The following is a 22132-nucleotide window of genomic DNA, read 5'->3' as shown; positions in this document are numbered from 1 at the left end:
AAAAACGGGTTTCCAGCCCATTGTGCACCCGATGGCTCGGCGCCGCAGCTATAAAGGACCGATCTCGGCCGCAAAAACACCAGTGCAACGATCCGAAACGGGGTTGCAGTTATCAAGTGCATGGCAACGGGTGCAGGGTCGAGCAGTCTGGCCACGGGACTGGATCCCTTCGGTATTCGTTACGCGATCCACTCGGCGCGAGTGGCTTCGGATTAACGTGGTGTGCGACAGTCACACTAAATCCCGCTTGTAATTCCATCTTGGTGTGTACACGTGTGCAGGATGGTGTGCGGATACTAATGGATTCGAAGTAGCTGTTTGCTCGAATTATTGACGACCGTGTACGAGCGAGTGCGAGCCGATCCCTGAATTGTTGCGCCATTCGCGCGATTTCTCTATTGATTCTGCGACCTGTCCGCGATAATCGTCTGCGAGCGTGCAAACCGTTGGATAACGAAGCATTTGGTCATGCTCGTCCAGCCTACGGCCGATTCTAAGGGTGTAGTGGACCATGAGCGGGAATCATAATGATTCGGGATTCATTTGAGCGGTAAATGGATCGGGGTAGCGAGCCGAGCCGATCCGGCTCGGGAGACCATTACGCGAGTCCTTCCATTCGGCAAGGAGCCTTGAACAAATTCTCGTCCCTTTTTAACGTGGCTCGGCTTTTCATCCGACGACTCCCCTAACTACTTTCGAGCCCGATCGATTCGTTATTAATAACCATTGGCCAGACCGAGGCTGTTCTGCTCTGCTCTGCTCCGCTCCGCTCTGTTCCGTTCAGCTCTGCTCCGCTCTGCTCTGCTTTGGTTCTGCTATAGTCTGCTCCGGTCTGCTCCGTCGCGGCTGCTGCTCAGTTTTCGACCTCGATGGTGATCCTCGTGCACGGAGAAAGCCCGAGACTATATCGATTTTGCATTTAACCGCGGCAAACAGCCGTGAAGCGTGATAGTCGCACGTGCGACTGCCCCGCGTATACGTCTGAACACGACGATCGCGTTCTTTCTCTCTCTTTCTCTCTCCTCCCCACGCAACTCTTGTCTCCTTTGTACGGAGACACGCGATTCGAGCTTTAGCTCTTTCGCCGTTAGGCAAAAAGTCTATCGGCATCTGTCGCGAATTGGCGACGTCGTTACGCGAACTTGCAAACCTGTAGCGCAAACCGTAATCTGAATAATCGATCGTAGGGAGTTACTGCTCTGTTGCGCATTTTATTTGTAATTAGGGTTCTGAATTTTTTTTTAATTTCCTGACGGCTCTAGGATCTTTAAATAAGAGTCTAGAGTTCGGTAACCTTCGACTCCGTGTTGTTTCTATCGCATCAACTCGTTAGTATAGAAATATTAATGTTGAAAATTGTGGTGAAATCTAATCGTCGCTGAATCCATAAAGTTCCAATGCTTTTACACTCTCAGCAGAATTTCTGTATGTTACAACGTAATATTTACATTTGTAATCGAGTAACGGAACACAATGAAGCATCATTGTCGGCGATAATAGTAATTAAGTGCGATGGGATATGGAGGATTACCGTTCCCCCAGCGGGCAATAAATAACGATTAACGGTTTTTAGAGCATCTGGCTCGGGATCGTTTCGCCATGGTCCAGGCGAATGGCATAGCCTTTCTATGTCGTGTGCCGATCGTTCGATTAAAAGTTCACGGAAGCACGCGCCGGATATTCCCGTCCCGGCGTGAAAATGTGAGAGAGCATACCGCGTGGCAATTGGGCCGGTGCTTTCAGGACGCGTTTCTCAGGGAACGATCCTCTACCAGCCAGTGCTCCTTTTCTCTTTCCCTTTCCGCCCTCTGTCCCCTATCTTCCGCAGGCTATTCCAACTTCCCGGAGAAAACTTTACACTCGCTGCGCTTGTATACACCCTTTCCCACTCTCCTCTTTCTCTCTCTCTCTCTCTATCTCTCTCCATCTCCCCTCCGTCTTTTACTTACTCCTCTCGCCATCTCTATCTCTTGTTCTTTTACCCTCACTCCTTACAGTTTTTCTTCCGCTTTCTCTTTTACTGTTTGTTTCAGTTTTCTTCCTTTCCTAACTCTTTCTATCTCACTTTTATTCTTTTTTCTCCGACTTCATCTTATAGCTTTTTTTTTATCTTTCTCCCTTACTATCTGCACTTTAAAATAGCAATATGATATTTGGGAATTTTTTATATTATTATTAATTTACATGTAGACTTCAAACTTTTTTATATCAAGCTATATGTCAAAGCACAAAAGACTAACTTTTCTCACCCTCTCTTCATCACTGACTCTATCTCTCTCACCTCTGCACTTACACTTTCTTTCACACACATCCTCCCTCTACTTCTCTCTGCGTCCCTCTATCTCTCTTTGCTAGCTAGTTTGCTCAAGTCAGTCCAGCGATTTCCCCAGAAAAGCGAAAACGCTCTCAGAAGGTCTCGTTTCACGGGGGGTTGATTAAAGCCGGAGGCCGGGCAGCGATCATCCGGGTTGATTCTCGCGAGGAACGTGAGACGGATATTCGAATAGCAGCGTTTCTCAGAAGTTCAGCGGATGGTCCAGCGTCCTCTACCTCTATTCCTGAACCCCCTTATTACCTCCGGTTCCCTTTGTAAGCGTCGATCCCGGCATCCTGGTGACTCTGAACTTCAGACCTCGCAATCGGCTTGGGAATCGAGTCGTCCTCGTCGATGGTGTCGAAGGTGAAACTCTTCGGGAACTTCTAGTACTTTTACGTTCTACACCTCCGTTGCTGAGACGGTGATCGGTGATAGGACGTTGCTTACGAGGAAACTTTGAAAATTCCGATCAGTTTTGGAACTGCGCGGGGTTGCCGAGGGACCTCGGAAGTGCACGGTAATTCTTTTGCAACCTTCTGCTTCCTCCGGGGTGAAAACTACTCTTGTCAGGATGGTACGTGTTTCAGAACCTTGATGGAACTGTCGGGTAATTTTTTTTCCCTGCTACTTTTTCGGTCGTCGCGGTGAAAACTACCCTTACCGCTTCGTACATGGTGAGCAACTTCGATGGCAGTACTATGTATAATAGTTTTATTTTCGGGTTTTCAAGGTTGAGCAACCCTTATAGAATAATGTGAGTTCTCATATCTCGATGCAAGTGTCAAATAATTTGTAGCTCACTAATTTTTTATTTTCTTCGGTTACAAAATAATTTGCATAGATTTTCATGTTTTTCTATTCGTTTTGGTTCTATAAAATAATAACGACACCCTCACAGAGGGTCAACTTGCTACAAAATCTTAATAACAGCAGATTTTTCTCTGCCATCCTATGATTCTTTAGGGTGAGAACCCCCATTTCATGGGTGGAGGAGTGCAAGCTTCTAATTTTTCTGCTACGATTTAGTTCTACTAAGGGGTGAGAATACCCCTTAAAAGTCAATGTGGGTTTTCACCCTGAAGGGGTGAAGCATTCTCCATTTTTTCTGCTACTTTGTGGTTTTTCAGGGTGAAAACAACCCTTAAAGGTTAGCTGTTGCTGGGAAAGACCTTGATATATGTAATAAATAATTTTTTTCTGCTACCCTACGATATTTTAGGGTAACGTGAACTATTTCGATATAACGCGTGCGTTCACCCTAAAGTGAATACAATTTTTTTATTCCTCCTGTCACTTTGAAATTTTTAATCTTGGTACAGCAGGCACAGTGATTCCGATCCACTGGTAGCTGTGGTAACTTCATTTCATATTTATTTATTTATTTATATGATTATGTATGTAGGTAGTTGTATGTAAATATATTCCCGGGTTCCCGTTGCTCTTCGGAGGACGAAATAAAATTCCTGTTTGCTTTCGAAATTACGTATCGACTTTCAAATATCATCGCTCCGGACAGACAGTCATTTTATTCAACTGCGAACGGGGTTAACGAAGTAATTAAACTGCATCGGATCGGAACCGCTGAAAAGTGTTCCGTAAACAACAGCATCTGCATAGTTTATATCCGAGGAAAAAGAAAAGCGGAATCAAAGAAAAATAGCTCTCGTCACTTCAATAACTCGTTACTTTAAAAACAAACCAATCGTTCCGCTGGAACCCGATTCAATCCTTTTATCTCGCGGGGCTTCGTCCGCCCTCGTTTTATGTATATACGTATATCTATATATTCTATAAACGCATAAAATCCCCAATCTACTGTATTAATTAATCGATAGCCCGGCTGGCCCGACACAAGGACCAACGGATTACTCAAAATCAACCATTACGAATATTTTCCGCTGCAATTAACGAAATCGTATGGGTGATTCGAGGCGCGAAATCGCAAATCAGTCAATTTATACATATATATCTGCATTTATGAAATTTTTTGAGAGAGAGAAGACGTCACGAATTTGCACGGTTGCTAAATTAATTTTCTGAAATTTAAGAATATCCAGTAAGATTATCAAAATCACCCGTTTTGGATACTTCGGTTCGATATGAAACTGTAGAGCTGTTTCCAAGCAAATTGGTAACAAATCAATTTGCAACTGCACTCTTTGAATTCCAAAACGAATTACAGATGGAAATTTCCAATTTCGGATATGTTCATCTACATTTATTGAAATCGCAAAGGTGATTCGGGACAAATGAGTCTGTCGATTTGTAAATGCGCTTTTACAATTTTCACAAGAACATATTAATTAATTACGAAATGTTCTGTTTCGTAATTAATAATTAATCAGCAAATAAAGAATACAAATTAATCCTGATATCATTTAATCGACAGAGAAGTGTTCTAACATAAATGTTCGTTGAGCCAACGTGCGCAAAAAGGGTTTGAGATAATCTCGCGCCTTTATTTCGAATACGCCCCGGTTCGGCTGAATTCGTAAAAGTGATTCAATGCAAATTAGCATATAAGTTAATTAGCAGATATACTCTTTCATTTATCATACGAAATTACTTCGAATATTCACAATCGTTATAATCGAAACACTGTATTTACCGAAACAAAACGAAAAATCATGATTTATTTTAACAATTGCTCTCTGATCCGGCCGGCTCGAATCGCATTCGCCACGCCGAGCGTATCGCCGCGGAAATTAATTTTTAAATCCGGACAGATAATTGCATCAACCGTGTACGGGCGGAGAGGGTGGTCGAATGAAAAATGCACGTCGTCGAGTCAGTGGGACGTGTTTCGTGCCGCCACGCTGGTTCCCGGCTCATTGAAATCTGCGTTCCGCGGCTGCATAATGCATGAGGGTGCAGTAGGGCCAGTGGGGGTCCCGTAACGGAAGGCATGCGATCCATCAGACGCATGTCGCTGATGGTTTGTCCCAGATCTCGTACGAGTCGGCCGAGATTTCCGCGATCCTTCGATCCTCGAGATTACGCTTCCTAATTGAAACGAGACGACTCCAACTGGAGCACTGGGTCGCGGGGTCCTCATACCGGGAACAATTGCATCTACGATGCCCCGTCCCGGCATTCCACGAAATTTCACTGCAAATCGAATTTTTTCAGACTTGAAAAAAATTACTTCTATTAATTCTGAAGTACCAAATCTGGATTTTAGACCATCACCAGCCATTCAAATAGCGATCATAACAAATCCTAACACTGAACCCATAATTCCCTATAGTCTCTTTTTTTAAAACAGCGGAGAACACGACGACAGGACAAGATGACAAAGAAAAATCCCAACGACGAGAAGCGCCCAGTTAAGCCTTGGCAAATTTTTCTCCAGATTCCGGGAACGTTCCCGCGGGAAACGAGAAAAGAAAGCCACCGGGTAAGCCTGGCCCGACACGGCCCGACCTCCTCGAACGCTCCTCCAGAGCTCATTTCGCGGGAACGAATAAAAGTAATTTGCTAAAGAGCTCCGGTCCTAGCTACTCACAACCTTGGATTGTCTTTCTCCGTTCTTCTTTTTGATCTTCTTCCCCTTTCTACACGGAGAAAAACACCGTTTATACGTCCCTGCACCCACACGAAGATAGAACAGCCTCCCTTCGGGCGGCTTATCTTCGTATCTGCTGGTTGGAGACACTGAGGGTGGCTTTCTGCAGGAGAATCCTCGGTTAAGGGTGGTTCTCTGCAACTGCGATGGTGTTGAAACTTTCTCGGAAAATGGTGCACCTTTTGGGATGGGACCTTCGTGTGCTGTGTTGAACAGGGTTTGATGAGATTTGGAAATTTTTTCGTAGAAATTGCATCAGAATTTAAGTTGCTATAACTATTCAAAGATAACCAAATTTTTTTTGTTATGAGTATAGAATCAGGATTTATAAATGTTCAAAGACATGCGTGTCAAACACGGTCTCTTGCATCATTCTTCATTAGAAATTGAGATTCCTTCTCGGACGAGCTTCCAGGATTCGAGTGAAGGGTACGACGGGTAGCCACCCACTACAAGGAATACTGTCTAGCAGAGGGAGAACGAAACCTTTGATACGTTAAACGTAGGGAATCGATAGCGCGTCCCGTTGCGTTCCTCTTCCAGGCTTTGTCTATCAGCCTCCCCGATAGTCGACTGTTAAATCGTGTACGATTGGTTAGTGTGCATAGTGCATACACGGGTAACGGTCCGCGAACAATGGACGTTCGTACATACAGGGTGAGTCACCTAACTTTGTTGTTTTTAAAGATACGTCAAATGTCTGCAGGATAAAGTTGAATGGTAAAATGGGGCTCATACGATACCAAAAAAATGTTGTTTTTATGTAATTTTTTTAGAGATATGAAGGTCACCGTCATTTTTTTTAAATGGAATGAGGTATTTTTTAATACATCAATCGATGCAGCTGGACATTCGTTATAAAAAAGTACTAATCTATGTGTATAATAATTATAAAACACTATTACTGTCGTACTAACAATAAGACGATACACTAGTAAGTAAACGCTAACGTCTTAGTACGACAGTAATGGTGTTTTAGAGTTATTTAAATTGAAATATCCCCTTAACTACTAACTTTTCGACATACATAGGTTAGTATTTTTTTATAACGAATGTCTGGCTGCATCGGTTGATGTATTAAAAAATACCTCATTCCATTAAAAAAAATGAAGGTGACCTTCATATCTCTGAAAAAAATTACCTAAAAACAAAAATTTTTTTTGGTATTGTATGAGCCCCATTTCACCATTCAACTTTGTCCTTCAGATCAGAGTAGGGCAATGACTTTTCAAATATTATTAATATTTTCAGTGTTTTTGAATGCTAGTCATAGCAAAATAGTCATTAGTCAAAACTTCTTGATTAGTTAGTGATAACTGATTAATAACATTAATGTATGTTAATCGCACAATAGTGACTGATGACTAAATATTGATGACTGATCATCAACTACTAATTCACTAATAACCAATAGCGAACGGTTACTTAGACCTGTGACTAATTATTTGCCATTTAGTTATCACTAACTAATTAAAAAGTTTTGACTAATGATTATTTTTCCTATGACTAACATTCAAAAAGACTATTAGCCATTTTTAAATATTAGTTGATTATTGCCCTACTCTGCTTCAGACATTTGACGTATCTTTAAAAACAACAAAGATATTTGAGGTGTCAACGTTAGGTGACTTACCCTGTATGTAAAGAATATTCCCGAGATCAGGGACATCGTGGATTCGAACAGAATCTATCCCTAGAGCGCACTTCGAGGTTCGATAAAATGACTAAAACCAATCGTATAGCAATTTTCAAGTACTCATTTCAATTTGTAGAGACAGTCAAGTTAAACGCGCCATTTTGACACGTTCCGTAAATTTGTTGTTAATGAGCAGAGATATCCATATTTGTATCGCGAATTGCAACCGGAAGTGCAGTGCGAAACAGTTTGCGAAAGCATATTCGCAAACTCCAGTGATTTGCACGCGCAAATCCACGGTATCGGCCCGAGAAGGAGGCAGCGTATTAATTATTCGAGACGCGATCGTTCGATGGAAACGAGTCGTTACGAGAGGGCTCGTTAATTGGATCTTGGGCGGGGGAGGAGCTAACGAGGCAGCTGGAGAGACTAGCTAAGAAGCTAATAAGGCTCAGGGAGGATCAACGAAGAGCCACGTTACAAATACCGCGATTATGCTAGCTCGGCACACGACATTCGGATGAACCGCGTCGGGAATAAAATTACCACCGTTGTAATAAAACTACCGTGGGTCGTTGCAGTTCTGGTGCATCTGAGGTTGAACGTCTCATGTCTGACTTGCTTTTGACGGGCCTCGGGCGATGCTTTGCTGAGGCAGTTCACTGAGAATCTCTCCAGGATAGCGATCCCTTGGTGAACGCTAGACGATTTATCGAAGATCGTTTCCGTGAGAAAAGATTCCGTTTTCATTTGCAGACTCTGCTTTGATGTATCAACGCTGTATCGACTCTGTGTTGAATTGCGTTCGGTTGCCTTAAGTTTGGGGAGCATTTGGCAAATGTTATTGAATATTGAGATTGTTAGTTTGGCATGAACAAAATTTCTTCGCAATATACCAAATACGAGATGAGTTCATAAAACAAAACGAATAGATGTAGCCGTATGACCGATGGACCATTAATTTTCCCAGAAAATCTGCCTCCAAACAGTCTCTTCGCCATAATTTATCCAACTCGATACTTCGCAAGACTCTTCCGAGCAAATCTGCTCAGTATCAGTCCAATAATTTCTCCATCGACGGTGTCCGGACGCTGATGTAAACTTTCCCGGCAGGCACTGATGTATCATGCTCGCCTACCAACGACATATTCGGTCCGCGAAGTATAGCTTGTTGCCCGAGACAAAGAGGGATGAACAGGGAACCTTATATCCCGACGAACTCGCTATCAAAGCTATTAAGAAACATTCCGAAGGGTGGTTTGAACTTTTGCGGAGCCGAGGACTCGATCTCAGGAAAGAACCGGGCGGCGGCTGCAAGTTTTATTCTCTTTCTCTCTTTGTCGAGGTCCAAAGGGGTTGGTTACCCCCGGCTCTGTTCCACCCCCCGGGGAGACACAGATTTTCCCGTGGAATATTTTTCCGGCCAAGCTTTTGTCCCAGCGAAGGGGTTATTAAAAGTTTAACAAGTTCCTTGCACGGCAACGGACCCGCTCCACGGAATCAATGACATCCTCCATTATGTCGCGTCCTTTGATCCCGACGACAGCTCTGATAGGGGGATGGGGGATGCAGAAAGGGGGGAAACTGGTTATCGCAATGCGGCAGCGAATAAAGCGAGACCAAATCGGGCCTGTGTATTAGCTAATTGAGCCGGACCCAATGCATTCGACGATTAAACCCGCTTTGCCTAATTAGTGCACGGATTAATGCAATCCGACCCTACAGAGCTGGAGAGCCCTCGTGGAACTCTGCGGACGAAGGTCATCCTCGTTGTTGCGAAAGATGCGATTTTGCCGAGGTGAAGCTTTGACAATGTGCCAAATGTTGGACCACGTATCTTGCTGCAGACGGTTTTTGTTTAAGGATTTAAATTTTCGTTGACATGAATTCGGGAAAATTTGGAAACTACAGAATAATAATGATAAAGAGAAAAGTTGTCAAAACAAAAACTGTCTGCCGGCATATTTAACTACTTGATATTAAAAATGTTTCTCTCCAGAAGACAAGAAAGTTGTGACAACGTTCTCGCGTGTTGAAGTGTTTGTTTGAAAATGCGTATCAAATATGTAATTCTGCACGGGCACAAAATGAGCGGCGATGGTAAAGGGTCCGCGGAGTACGAATTAAAGTTTCGCAATTAAGGTTCGGAATTTTTTACCACGGTTTTTCCTGCACCTGGTCCCGTGCTAGCTCGTGAGGACAATTTTCTAGCGAGAGAGTTCATGGACCGAAAATTGTACCGAGAGGACGGCCCCTTTGAGTTGCCTATTACAGTTAGACTGTTATTTTCGGAAAACGAGAATTAAGCTATTCTTTAGTATCTGAAATTCTCGGAAGTTTCATGAAACCGAATTAAATGTTCCCTGTAGCATTATTTTTCAATATCCGTCCCATTGGAATCGGACCAAAGAGACACTAATATAATTGCAAAAATTTTTCCTGAACTTCAATAACCAACCTAACCTACAATATTTCCATTGCGGCCAAGTAGCAGAATCGATACATTATCAAGAGAAGAAGCCTCAAAACTGATCCCGGCTCATTGTCCTCGCGAAAAATCCCCGACTCGACATTTCTATCTCTCGAGCCCTTTCACGATGGTTTTGTACAAACACATTCGTAAAATATTCGCCACAGCCGACACCATAATGGCGACAGAAACACTACCACACAACGGTACGTCGCGAGCACTCGGTACACAGTTAATATGTAAGGGGTGAATTTTACGACGTGAAAGCCCCCTGCTATTTATGAGGCCCACGAAATCTTAAGTAGCTACTTACGATCGTAAGCAGCCGGCCATTGCTCCGAGTACGTCCACGGATAGACCAGAGTTTTATGCCCTTATTGCCCTTGCTGTATCCGCGATAAACCGGGGCAGTAACGTTAAGGCATTCGCTTCAACCCCTTGCTGTACAATTTCTTTCGCAACCGCGCTCGCAGGAATTACTTTATCATTTATAATTTGCCGGAGCAACGTGGAATTTTATGGCCTGTAAAAGTTTTCGCCAGATCAACGTTGATTAGAGCTAAAGAGCGTTTTATTTTGATTTTACAGACACGATTCCTATTTATTATTTAGACGGTATCTTTCTTTACCCCCGAGCGTGTTTAGACCTGCAGCAGGTTTAAGTTAAATTGAAATCATGACGACCTCCACACAAGAAACATTGAACTATTAACAACTCTAATTATTTCAATTCATCGTTTGTTTCTGGTAAAATAGACGAACAAGTGCAATACAGTGTCTTATTAAAGATGGAAGGCGTCAGTCTAATTTTCCTATGATGAAATATTAAATCCGCTGTGGAGAAAAAATTAATTCTGTCGCGGACTCTCGTTTCGTCTTCAAGAATACGAATGACACTTGTACAATATTTATTAAATTCTCTCTGCTCAACGAAAGGAAGCTCCATCTTCTCCCTTAACGATCTCAGCAGGGCGAAAATAAGGATGCATTAAATATAGCTATATTTCTTCGTCCCAGTTTCCATGACTCTCAATGCCCTTAAGTCAATTTTATTTTAAATTATTTTTCATGAATATCCACTACACAATACCTCCATTCAACAGACTGTGCGGAATGTTTGCGAACGTAGAAACCAAGGAAAATCTAAAGAAAAGAAGTCGGATACAGCTCAGCTCGAAGGAAGGTGATCGCGAGCATCGTTGGCCGCTCGATCGTGCAGGAACGCGTTCAAATAACGATAAAATACTGGGTCGTCGCGGAACAGGGAACTTACAGGAGACCCAGCGAAACTTACTGAACCGTCTAACGTAAGGGATGGTGTCTTGTTCGAGGAATCGTCGGGAAGGAAGGGCAACGAACGAGAACCGGTGCGGCGTCCTATGGTCCGTGATCAGGTGGGGGGAGCTAGAGTTTCCGCATCCCTGTTTTCGTCTGTCCTTTCCGCGGTTTTATTCGGCGCCTTTTGAAACGAGGGCGTCCCTACGAGCCGTTTACACAATCTCGCTCGGGACGAGATACGGTTATGGTCGCGTTCCCGAGGGCCCCGCGGCTCTGTATTTCATTAAAACGTGTCCGGGACGCGGCGAGAAAAATAATTCCGCGAAGGAGAGAGAGAGAGAGTCCAGACCGCGCTGCCGGTCATTCTTAAACCGCGTCCCGAAAAGTAATTTACCGTTCGTTACCGTGTCCTTTTGTTCCCCGAGGCGTCGTCGTCACTGGAGCCTCGTAGCTCTCTCGCCCAGCTTTATTTTCGCGTGCACGCTGATTTACACGGTCCGGCACGCGGAAATGCAAAGCAGATGGAAATGCTGCCGCGGTTTTTTTTAGGTGGTCAGCTTGGCCGAGACTCGTCGACGTTGTTTCGACGGTTTCCACCGGGTCGTTTATCATCCCGAGAAACGTCGTCGTGGTGTTACACATCGATTCGATACCGTTGGAAACTTCGGAGAGCCAGGATCGAACTGGACGACGGGAAATTAGTCCTGAGGCGCATCCTGACCACAGGACCTTGACTCCATGCGGCATTCTTCGCGTGACCCGAGTTGAATTTATTATGGCTGTTTGTGGAGGTGGTGCGGCGTGCTTCGAGGTGTGTTTCAGAGAAATGTGCACGAGGGTCGGCCGGTGCGCTACACCTTGTTTGCGATTTCTTTTCTGTAGGATAATTAAAGAAATTTCGTTGGAATATTTTCGTTTAACGCTCATATCGGTGTTCAAAATTTTCTACGACGTTTAATAATGTTTAGTAATGCTATACACGTTATGCGTGTACGGCGATAATCTAGGTGCACGGTAGTGCACCAGCCAAGTTCTCGCACTACCTCCTTTTACACGAAACAACTTAGCCGTTTTTTAGAGGCTTATAACTCGACACCGGAGGCAGATGAAGAGATGTAATTTCGTACACTTGTTAAATGCTATCATGTCTCAATATTGACAAAACATTAATCTTCCAACATTAGTAGGTTCCGAGATATAGGACCTCAAAAATCGCTAAATTTGTCACTGACTGACTGACAGATCATCAAAACCTTTTGGGTACTTCCCATTGACCTACAAGCTTGAAACGGCCAAGTTTGAATAATTTAGCCCTCCATGTAACTCCTTAAAAATTAAATAGCGTTCTTTTATACTAATTTTTACAAACGCTTTTTTCAGTATTGCAAGAGGTATTTCTAACCTAACGAACTTGGCCGTATTTTGTTTGATTTCACAACTTTTACGGCCATTGGAACATGGCTCCTGTTCACAGGATGTTTTTGTTGGGATTTGTTTGTCGCTGCTGTCGATATTTAAAATAATCTGTAATGTCCAATAACTGCTTTTTTTATGTCTTTATACCTCAAGTATATGAACGACCAAGAAATTGGAAGAACGACCAAGAAATTGGAAAATCGATTGCATTCTATGCTGAAAATGATGATTCTGGTGATTCTAGCACTAAGAAAATGATTCTGATAATTCTGGTGATTGTGGTATCTGGAACGCCTCGATCCAACCACGGGAATGCCTCGCTATTAGTCCGGATGCCAACAGTATCAAGGAAAGTCTCTCCAACAAAGGGCGACCGAGTGGGACGTAGTGCATATCGATACGGTATCAGGCAGTGTTCCGCTATCGAGCGCATGCACGGAAGTCCGATCCACGTAACGGGGCTCGTAATTTAAGAGATGCTCGCCGCGTTTGTCGCCTAATCTCGGATAAGTAGCATTCGGGCGATAGTTCCGTCGGAAACTGTATTGGTTCCAACTTGGAACTTCGCTGTTTCCTACTATCCTTTTCCTGTTTAAAGATCTGCCACTATAGGTACTAAACTAAATAGATGCAAGTGACTTGGGTATGTCACTTCTCTTCTGAATGAACGATGCGTTCAAGTGGTGACTAATAAAATAAATTTTCTTGTTTGAACGTCTATCGTAATAAAAATCATAGGCAATCAGTATAAAGTCGCTGCAGTCATTTTTACAAGGCAGTTCGGTATGTTTGAGGTTAATAAAAATTGTATAGGAAAGCTGTTCGTGGCACGAACCCGGAAAATTGACTTCCGGGAAATATTTACCGTGGGTATTACCCGCGTCACCGGTCGATCGTTAATTCCCAGTTTTAAAGCGGCCCGAAAACGCGGATTAAGGAGCAGACTGATCATTCCTCCTTTTTGGATCAGCGTCCCGCTCCACGGGATCTCTTTACGAGAACTTCGGCGACATTACGAGCGTGTTTTACGAGGACAAGGGACGCGCGAGCGTCGATGGGAACATTGTTTCCCCCCGTTGGCGGCGTTGTATTTCCGAAACTGCTTTATCCCGGGTCCCGCGACGAGCAGACACCGATTCCAGTCAGCAGGATTCCTAATTGGACGGTTCACGGGCCGTTTGCTTAAACGTAGCACCGCTCGGAACTACGATTTTTTTAGATCAAATGGGGCATTACTAAATTAACAGTGCAAATGTTGCTTACATCGTGTATAGATGCTACTCATCTTTCTTATATAGCAGTGTATTTTTGAAGTGGAAACTGCAAATCCAATCTTGGCAAGATGGTCGCGTTTCTTATCCTTGTGAAGGTTTTCTTGCCAAGTAAACGATTCTAAATTTTTCAGTGGTGCATCAGATGCACCAATCGATGACGCCGTGTACATCGTATCCGGAGGCACAAGATAAATGAGTATAGTGTCAACGTAATCGCGCGAGTAATTCCCTGATGAATGACTCGGAACGTATGGAGGGAAGTTCAGTGCAAATAGTCACAGGCTTGCGACTTGATCACGTACAAAGGTCTGGAAGGCTTTTAAGTCGGTCGTCTCATTAAGAAGGAGGAGCGACTGATCCGCACGGGTCCGTTTCATCTCTCCCCCTCCCCCCACTCTCTTATCTCCTAGTGAGGTGTAGCCAATGGGAAATAGGAGAGAGAAGTTCGCGCGTGCGACCGCTCGATAGCGTTTAATCACGGGAATTATTCACTATCCAGCCAAACGTACCAAATCTTGATATATTTATTTTCCTTCCATAAAATGAAATACATTCTCGTTTCCCATTCATTTCAAGAGCGACGACTATGCTGCTGTTAATGTCGCTTTCTGTGCAAATATGATCATTTAGGCTATATTTATTATTTTTCAGATTTATATTTTGCAATTATTCGTATGCAGATGTTCATACAGATTTTCGTGGACCAATTTATATAAATTGGAAATGAATTTTTGTTTGAAGAAATGTCGCATCACGCAGGAATATGAAGTATTGTCAAACACGAGACAATACGCATTCAAATAAAACAAGGAGAACTTAAGAATAAAGTAGGAGACTGTGTACAAATGAGAAACGAATGGGAGTTATTAAATATCAAATGAAATATGAATGCACCTCTGCTACAAAATGAAATGTTTGTAAAAATATTCCAGAGGAAAGACATCGTAGAAAAGGTGGCGTTAAATATTTTAGGGGAAATAATATTGTAGAAATTCTTACATTAAATTGTTCATGAATAGTACAAAATGGTAACAATGAAATTATCGATTTATATTTGCTTAATGGTGTTTGCTTTAACGAGGACACTGTCATGCAAAGCTAATTATTTGGCTGCAAATCTTTATGCAAATTCGGAGCGTAGCTGGCTGTTTTTTGGTAACTGCAACAAATGAAACGTTCATTACGCCCTTTGTTTTATCGTGTTTCATGCATGGTTGCGCGCTGAGCATGGATAAAATTCGCAGTTTCGTAATTACTCGACTGGAATATGAATCACTATAGTGGGTTAGCGTACGGTAAAGTAACTGGGAAATTTTTTGGTTCGCTAAACTTCTCCAGAACAAAACAAAAAATTGCAGAACATCTGAAACATCGTCTGAACGATCTGATGATTGCACAGCATCGCCCAGACTGATAATTCCCGCACAAATCACCCGCAAACAGCCATTCGCTCGTAACGTTCAGGCCGATGCGCAAACTTGGTCTCGCCGGCGTGTAAACTTTGTCCGCGCATCTTATCTGGTATATTCTTTGTTTTTTATCGTCTGCTATGCCCTCGCCTCTTGTTAGATACCTCCGGACCGCCATAGTCCGACATAAACTGTATTTACTGGCTACACCAGATAGAGATTTGCGGGCGTGGGCAACCGAATGGACTCGGATGCTACCCCTCCGCAAAAACTCGATTCCGACGGGACGGTCTAGCCGCGCGACAATTATCTCCTGTACAACGAAACATCTGGACACGTTTGGGAACCGCGGACAATCGACAGGATTCCCTCGGATGTCACTGGAACGAAATTAATGGTCGCGGCGACGATATAAACATGCCAGACTCGATAAAATATTAACCGGACTTTATATTGTACAACTTGTCAGTATTTGCACGACACTAAATGACAGTTCGAGTAGACCTGTGTTACAATCGTAACCTTACTTTACGAAACGTAAGTGAAACCGTGGAGAGAGAAGAGAGAAAAGGGGCCAGAGAGCAGAAGCATTAACTCGATGGACCATGTACATTGTATTTGTCTCAATCTCGAGCGACTTTCGCGAGGAACCACTCTGCCATCGACGCTCCAACGTCAGACGGGACCTCCGTGGAACCGGATGCAGCTGTTGACACTCGTTTGCAAGTGTAACAGTCAACCGAGATAGCTGCGAGATGAAAGGTCGACCGCGGAGTGCACCTTGGGACCCACAGCGTGCACACTTTACCCGAAAGATACTCAATCGATTCTGAACTGTTGGCAATATTTTGCGGGATATTTTGACTCCGTATTAGCAATTACAGTGATTGGTCCTTTTTCAGTTGCCGAGGCTACAGAGAGAGTTGGGAAACTGGGTAGTTCGTTTGTTACTGAAATTTTTATTGGAAAAATGCTTCCGCCTATATGTATATTTCACGATCTTTGGGATGTTATTGCTTTTGCTTATCTGCTTGATATTTGGTATTGGTCTGCTTTTTTCTTGCTAGCAATTACTCTAATAAAGAATTAGTAGAACATCCTCTCCGTCAGTAAACCGTTTTCCTCCCTGATTCTGTCCCCTACCACTTGCCATCAATTTAAAAGAAAAACTCTGTCCAACAAAGACGACGGCCTGTATATGGTGGTTATTTATCGCCGAACGTACTCGTCATTTTTCACGGGAACGTATTACAACGTTCCTCGTCGAAACGCTCGGTTGCTCGCTTTCGGCTGTGGAACGACTTTTTGAAAAATCAGTTCTAGGGTGTCCCGTTGCCTACTGGAGGCCACGGGGAGCCCCAGATTGATGGGGGTGCGAGCCGTTGCCCATCGATCCGGGAGCCGATACACGCAACAAGAATAAAAAAGGAATACGAGAAGCAACCACTTCTCCTCTAGTGCGCGCCCGTGACCAGGATTTAATTAAAGGGACGACCAGGCTCGTTAGAACAACAGGGATTCTTTCCTGATTCGCGCGCGCGATTCATTCCACGGCGGAGTTTTCGCGTTCCACCTCCCGCGAATCCCGCCCGCGTAATTAAATCCCGCTATTTGCATACCTTCCGCTTTCCCTCGTAACTTTGTTCCCAATTATTCGGCGCAACGTTTCGCGTACCGGACGGTATGTATATCATAGGGCCCCGGAAAATCGAAATCGCGGGCCTGCAATTCGAATTATTTAGAACTTCAATCAACTTCGATCAATCACACCGCAGTCTTTTCAGTGAATTGCACTGATTAATTATTAACTAGAGAAAATAGAAAATAGAGACCATATATTATTTTTATTGACCGAGATGGTAATTTAAGCTTTAATTTGTGACCTGGAACCCAGCCAGGTAACTGCTTCGACTAATTAGCAAGAAATAGCCGGAAATGAAGATCATATATCTTTTTTATTGGTCGTGACTGAAGTTTCAGCCTTAATTAGCGAGCTATAGTCCCTGGAACTTTACGGAAGCTTGTTTAGAAAACAATAATCAGTGACTATCTATCACGAACATAATTGTAGTTTGCCTCACTTGCCCCTGTAACACTGACAATTAGTATGTTAGCCTGGACGTTTTAGGTCAACGAAGCTGTCAAAACGTTGCTATTAGAGGAAGGAAACTAGGCTACGTCGAAAATTACCACCCCAGTTTCGGTTCAGGAGTGAAACCGCCCTCTATGAATCGACAGTCACGAAACTATCTCGGAAACTGCCGGAGATAAAAATGTAATCACCTAACTACTGAAATCCTGTAGTTTTTCACGCAGAATGGCGTGATAAAAATAATTCACCGTCTAATTTTCATACTACCTTTCTACTTTCAACCCTTAAAGCTGTTTTATAGCGACTTAAGTTACGATAACCCTCCAAACCAAGACATTTATTCCAGCCTAGAATATTACAATAGAATATACAATATGCAATAGATTGTGTTATTATAGTTATAGTAGTAGAATATGACTGTTGGTGGTTGCAGTTTGAAAAATTCGGAAACGATTTCGCTATCTCCGGACGCTATTATGTGTCCCGGATGAATTCGAACGATTCCGATTTTAGATCATTTCCGAAACGGATTAATCGTTGTCACGGGACTCTGCGTCCTGCGCCTGTTTCGGGAAATTGAACCTTGTCGCAGGCCCTGCCGGCTCTAAGATCACTCTGTTACACCTGACAGCGGTTTTAATGGAACCCTCGGGGCCACGGCGCTTACTCCATTCCGACAATTACTATCGACGATGCCGCCGGTGTGTCCTCGTGTGGTGCCAATTAGGTTTACCGGCGAGATTGAGTAACTTTCTCGGGGAACCACTTATGTGGTGCACCGTGAGTCGCTTTTTTGCGGATCGAACCAAAAAACACGTTAGAATCGATCAGCTAAACAAATTTAAAGAGGTTTGAAATTTTCATACATTTTTCTCGCGAGCATTCAACACAATTATCTTTGCTGTTTCAATTTTTTTATAGCTAAATTGTACATCTTCATGCAAAATGAAAATTGAGGAAATTTTCATGAAAAATCTCTTCCTCTCTTCAATCATTCTAATTAGTTCGGAATAATTAAAGCAAATTCAACTTCAATTAAATTAAATTCTTTCATTCTTCTACTGTTCTGAACTTGACCTATGCACCGTTGTCACAACTGCATAAAACTCGCAGTCTAATTATGATTAAAACTGTGCAACTCTCTCTACAAACTAAAAATATTGTTTATGTATTGCAAACAGCAGAAACCGCCTGAACATTTCTTTCTTTCCATGATTTAATAAATTAAAATTCTTTCAATCTTTTCATTATTTCAAAGTTCGGTTACTCATTCTTGTCATACACGCACAAAATCCGCGGTCCCATAATTCCTCATTATCACAACTTATATTTCCATAAATTATTCTATAAGAGCCGCAACTCGTAAATTGTTTCATAACAGCGACAACTCATAAATCATTTTATAATAGCCGCAATTCATAAATTATTTTATAACATCCGCGATTCATAAATTGCTTTATAATATTCGCGAGTTATGGTTACCATTATTGTTATTGAACTAGAACGTGTTTAGAAATTCTCTTTCGAATTTCGTTTCAAAGTTTCGTGGATCGTGGTCGGAGTATATTATATTCGTTTCATTCCGGAAACGATTTTCACCGCAACTTTCCCATTGTGGGCTGTCGCTTTACTAATTAGTTATTGCCGCCCACCCTGCTGTGTGTCCGGGGCTGAAATATTATATGGGGTATCCGAGGTCATGGACGAAAGAGGGGTTTAGCGAACCCGTGTCCTGTCGCATCTTTTCTAGGGTTACGATATTAATAAATTAACTTTCATTGGCCCGATAATCCTGCTCAGTCAAGCCTTGATTCTTATCAACTGTCCATTACATGACTCATTAGTACGTAATATAAGAGACTCTTCCCATTCTTTAGAAAAAATCTCATGGAACATCTACACAATTTTTTAGGGTCAGTTCTCAATCTACAATGATTATAAAACAAGATATACAAAATCGGTGATTTGACCAGCGATAGTAGATTTAATCACAACATGCCCAAACATCACGTAATCTCGCATAATCACGACACACGAGGCCATCAACGTCAACATATCTCGCCAAGAATCCGCTTACCCGTCCGTCACCTAACAATCCATCTAGCCCCCTCATTAAAACCCACAAGAAAGGTCATGAGACCACCCCAAGCGACTGCTTTCCTGTATCCTGAAGGAAGTCAGGCCCCCCCGCTGTCACCGGGGAATGCAATTTCCCGGAGCAGTAACCGCCGCTTCAAGAAATGATCTACGACCAGAGTCGGACTCACCTTCTGAAATCCCTGCTCCAGCAGGCGTATATCACTGGATTCATGCCGCTGTTGATCCATCCCAACCACGTGACCGCGGCAAACACGATCTCCTCCTGCCAGATACACTGGGAACAGAATCCGGACCACAGGTTCACCACGAAGAACGGCAGCCAGCAGACAATGAACACCCCCATCACGATCCCCAGTGTCTTGGCCGCTTTCTTCTCTTTGGCGAATTTCGCCAGCTTCCTGGACAGCGAGAAGTTCTTGCCCAGATGCTGTTTATTGATCCTGGTCGAGGGCACTCTGGTTAAGCAATTATTATGAATTGCCGTGAGCGGTTCCTCAAGATCTTGCAAATCCTCAGGTGTGCTGGAGGCTGTGCGGAACAGGTGCCTGGCGTCGGTATTGGTCCCGCCACCGCGATGCATCCTGAGAGTTAGCTCTAGCTCCCCAGAGGCCATGATCACCTGCTTGGTGCCCAACTTTAAGCTCCTGGTCTGGATCACTGCGGCCCGGTAGATCTTGTAGTACGTGAACACCATAACGAACAATGGAACGTAAAAACTGATCGTGGACGAGAAGACCAGGTAGCCCAGATGTTCCGTGAAGGGACACTTGTCTTCCGGTACCTCTTCGGTGCGGACAGCTCTCCACCAGGCGATGGCGGGGAACGAGATAGCGCTGGAGCAGACCCAGACGATAGCGATCAGGATCGCGGCTCGTCGACGGGTCATCTTGCGCGGGTAGGTGAACGGGTCGGTCACTGCCCAGTACCGGTCCAGGCTGATCACGCATAGGTTCAGGATAGATGCCGTGGAGAACAGGACATCTAACGATCTCCATACGTCGCACCAGTTGTGCGTGAACAGCCAACGGTTCTCCAGTACTTCGTAGATCGCGCTGAAAGGCATCACCACCAACCCGACCAGACAGTCAGCGAACGCCAGTGACGTGATGAAGTAATTGGTCGCCGTGTGCAGGTATCGCTCCCTCACCACCGCCAGGATCACCAGCATGTTGCCGAACACGGTTGCCACCGAGAACAGAAACAGGATGATCGCTAATCCTGCTCTGTCAGTCGCCAGGTGCCACAGCTCCTCGTAAGTGGCGTTCAGAGGCGGGTAGCTCGCCGTATAGAACGTCCTGTTCAGCTGCTTGCTCGGCACGTTTGCCTCTTCTTCCGATCCGAGCAGGTAGACCGCGGTCTCGTTCATCTTTCGGCCAGCCCCCCACAACACGCTGACCGACCCCCCTTCACAACCTGATGACCCCCGCTCGCATCAGGCCGCCCCCCTAGATGAGCTGCGTCTTCTCCGCCCCGTCCCCCCCTGCCCTCTCATCTTCCTCTGAGAGAGACCTGCTGCCACCCTCGCGCGAACACCCTCTCAAGACATTGGTCCGATCTTCAGGGAGCTACCTCGAAACCACTATTCCACCTAGTTCAGCCTCCAAGTGGGAGACTTGGGCTTTGGCCGTGCCAGGTGATTTCAGGTCTTGTTGGCTGGCTGATTATAGTTTGCTGACTTGGTGGATGCTGCTGGCACCTGGAAAGAGAGACAGTAAATGTCAAAAACGCACGAATAGCAAGACATAGAGGAGTGGACGATTTAACGTGTTGGCTGCTAGCTACTCTATCCGAAAGTCACACACGAGATCGAAACAATTTATTTACATTAATATCTCGATATAGTAAGGTTGATATTCGGCACTTAACGCGTGAAATGGCTCCTCTGAGCATACAGGAAATGGCTCGACCGAGCAGAAACGATCTCCGGGAAAATTATGGATGACCGTATGTCCCCGGATGAACTGCAACATTTTATTGCGATCGCATCGTGTTATGGCGCGAAATTTTAATGGGGCAAACTGGCCTCGTAAAACGCGTCGATACGCGTTGATTTATCAACTTCCTCGGTGCCTTGCATCGAGCCAGGAACAGCTTGCGCGAACGAGACTTTCCAACGGAATTTTCAGCCTTCTGTTATAGTTTACCTAGGAAATGCGAGGTATTTTTGGAATTGGGAGGCGTTTCTGGAGAGCTCTCTATCGATTATCTCACTCTTAATTATTTCGATGTATTGCTATTATCAGCCGTAATCAATTATCCGCGAGGTATCCATCATCTTATCGACGGCCTGTCGATGCGGATGATTAAATTAGTTTCAGATGAATCCTGACACTCGATGAATTAAAAATCTGCTATTGAATGTTAGAGGAAGCTGTGGACGCTGTTCTATGTTCTCAACTAAGATATTCTTGTATCGTCACTAGACAGCATATTTTATGCATTAAAAAAGAAATGACTGCTATCAACATCTCATAAAAATTGCTAATGTACTGAGAATTAAGAACCTATTCATTTTCTATCATGATAAATGCACAAAGCGCCGAAACAATATAAAAACATCCCCTCTCTCTGTAAA

The 22132-nt window shown here is 43.9% G+C and overlaps 1 protein-coding gene across 8 annotated transcripts in view; it reads right to left on the bottom strand.

The window, feature by feature from the left end:
- Positions 1 to 22132, bottom strand: part of Dop1r2 (dopamine receptor 2) — a 97871-nt gene that overhangs the window by 37482 nt on the left and 38257 nt on the right. For 7 of the 8 annotated variants that reach the window (XR_013010599.1, XM_076439955.1, XM_076439956.1 and 4 more), the window contains one exon: positions 19725 to 21253. Coding sequence is in view for 7 of the 8 variants with exons in the window: in XM_076439955.1 (XP_076296070.1) it covers positions 19725 to 20923 (1199 nt within the window). In the remaining variant the exon portion in view is untranslated. Of the gene's footprint in view, positions 1 to 9420; positions 12143 to 19724; positions 21254 to 22132 lie in introns of those variants that run through there. The other variant, XM_076439962.1, reaches the window with a different exon arrangement.

Source organism: Lasioglossum baleicum, chromosome 15 (genome assembly GCF_051020765.1).
Source record: "Lasioglossum baleicum chromosome 15, iyLasBale1, whole genome shotgun sequence".
NCBI classification, from domain to species: domain Eukaryota; kingdom Metazoa; phylum Arthropoda; class Insecta; order Hymenoptera; family Halictidae; genus Lasioglossum; species Lasioglossum baleicum.
Note: the sequence above shows the minus strand (reverse complement) of the source record. Positions and strands in the feature narration are given on the sequence as shown.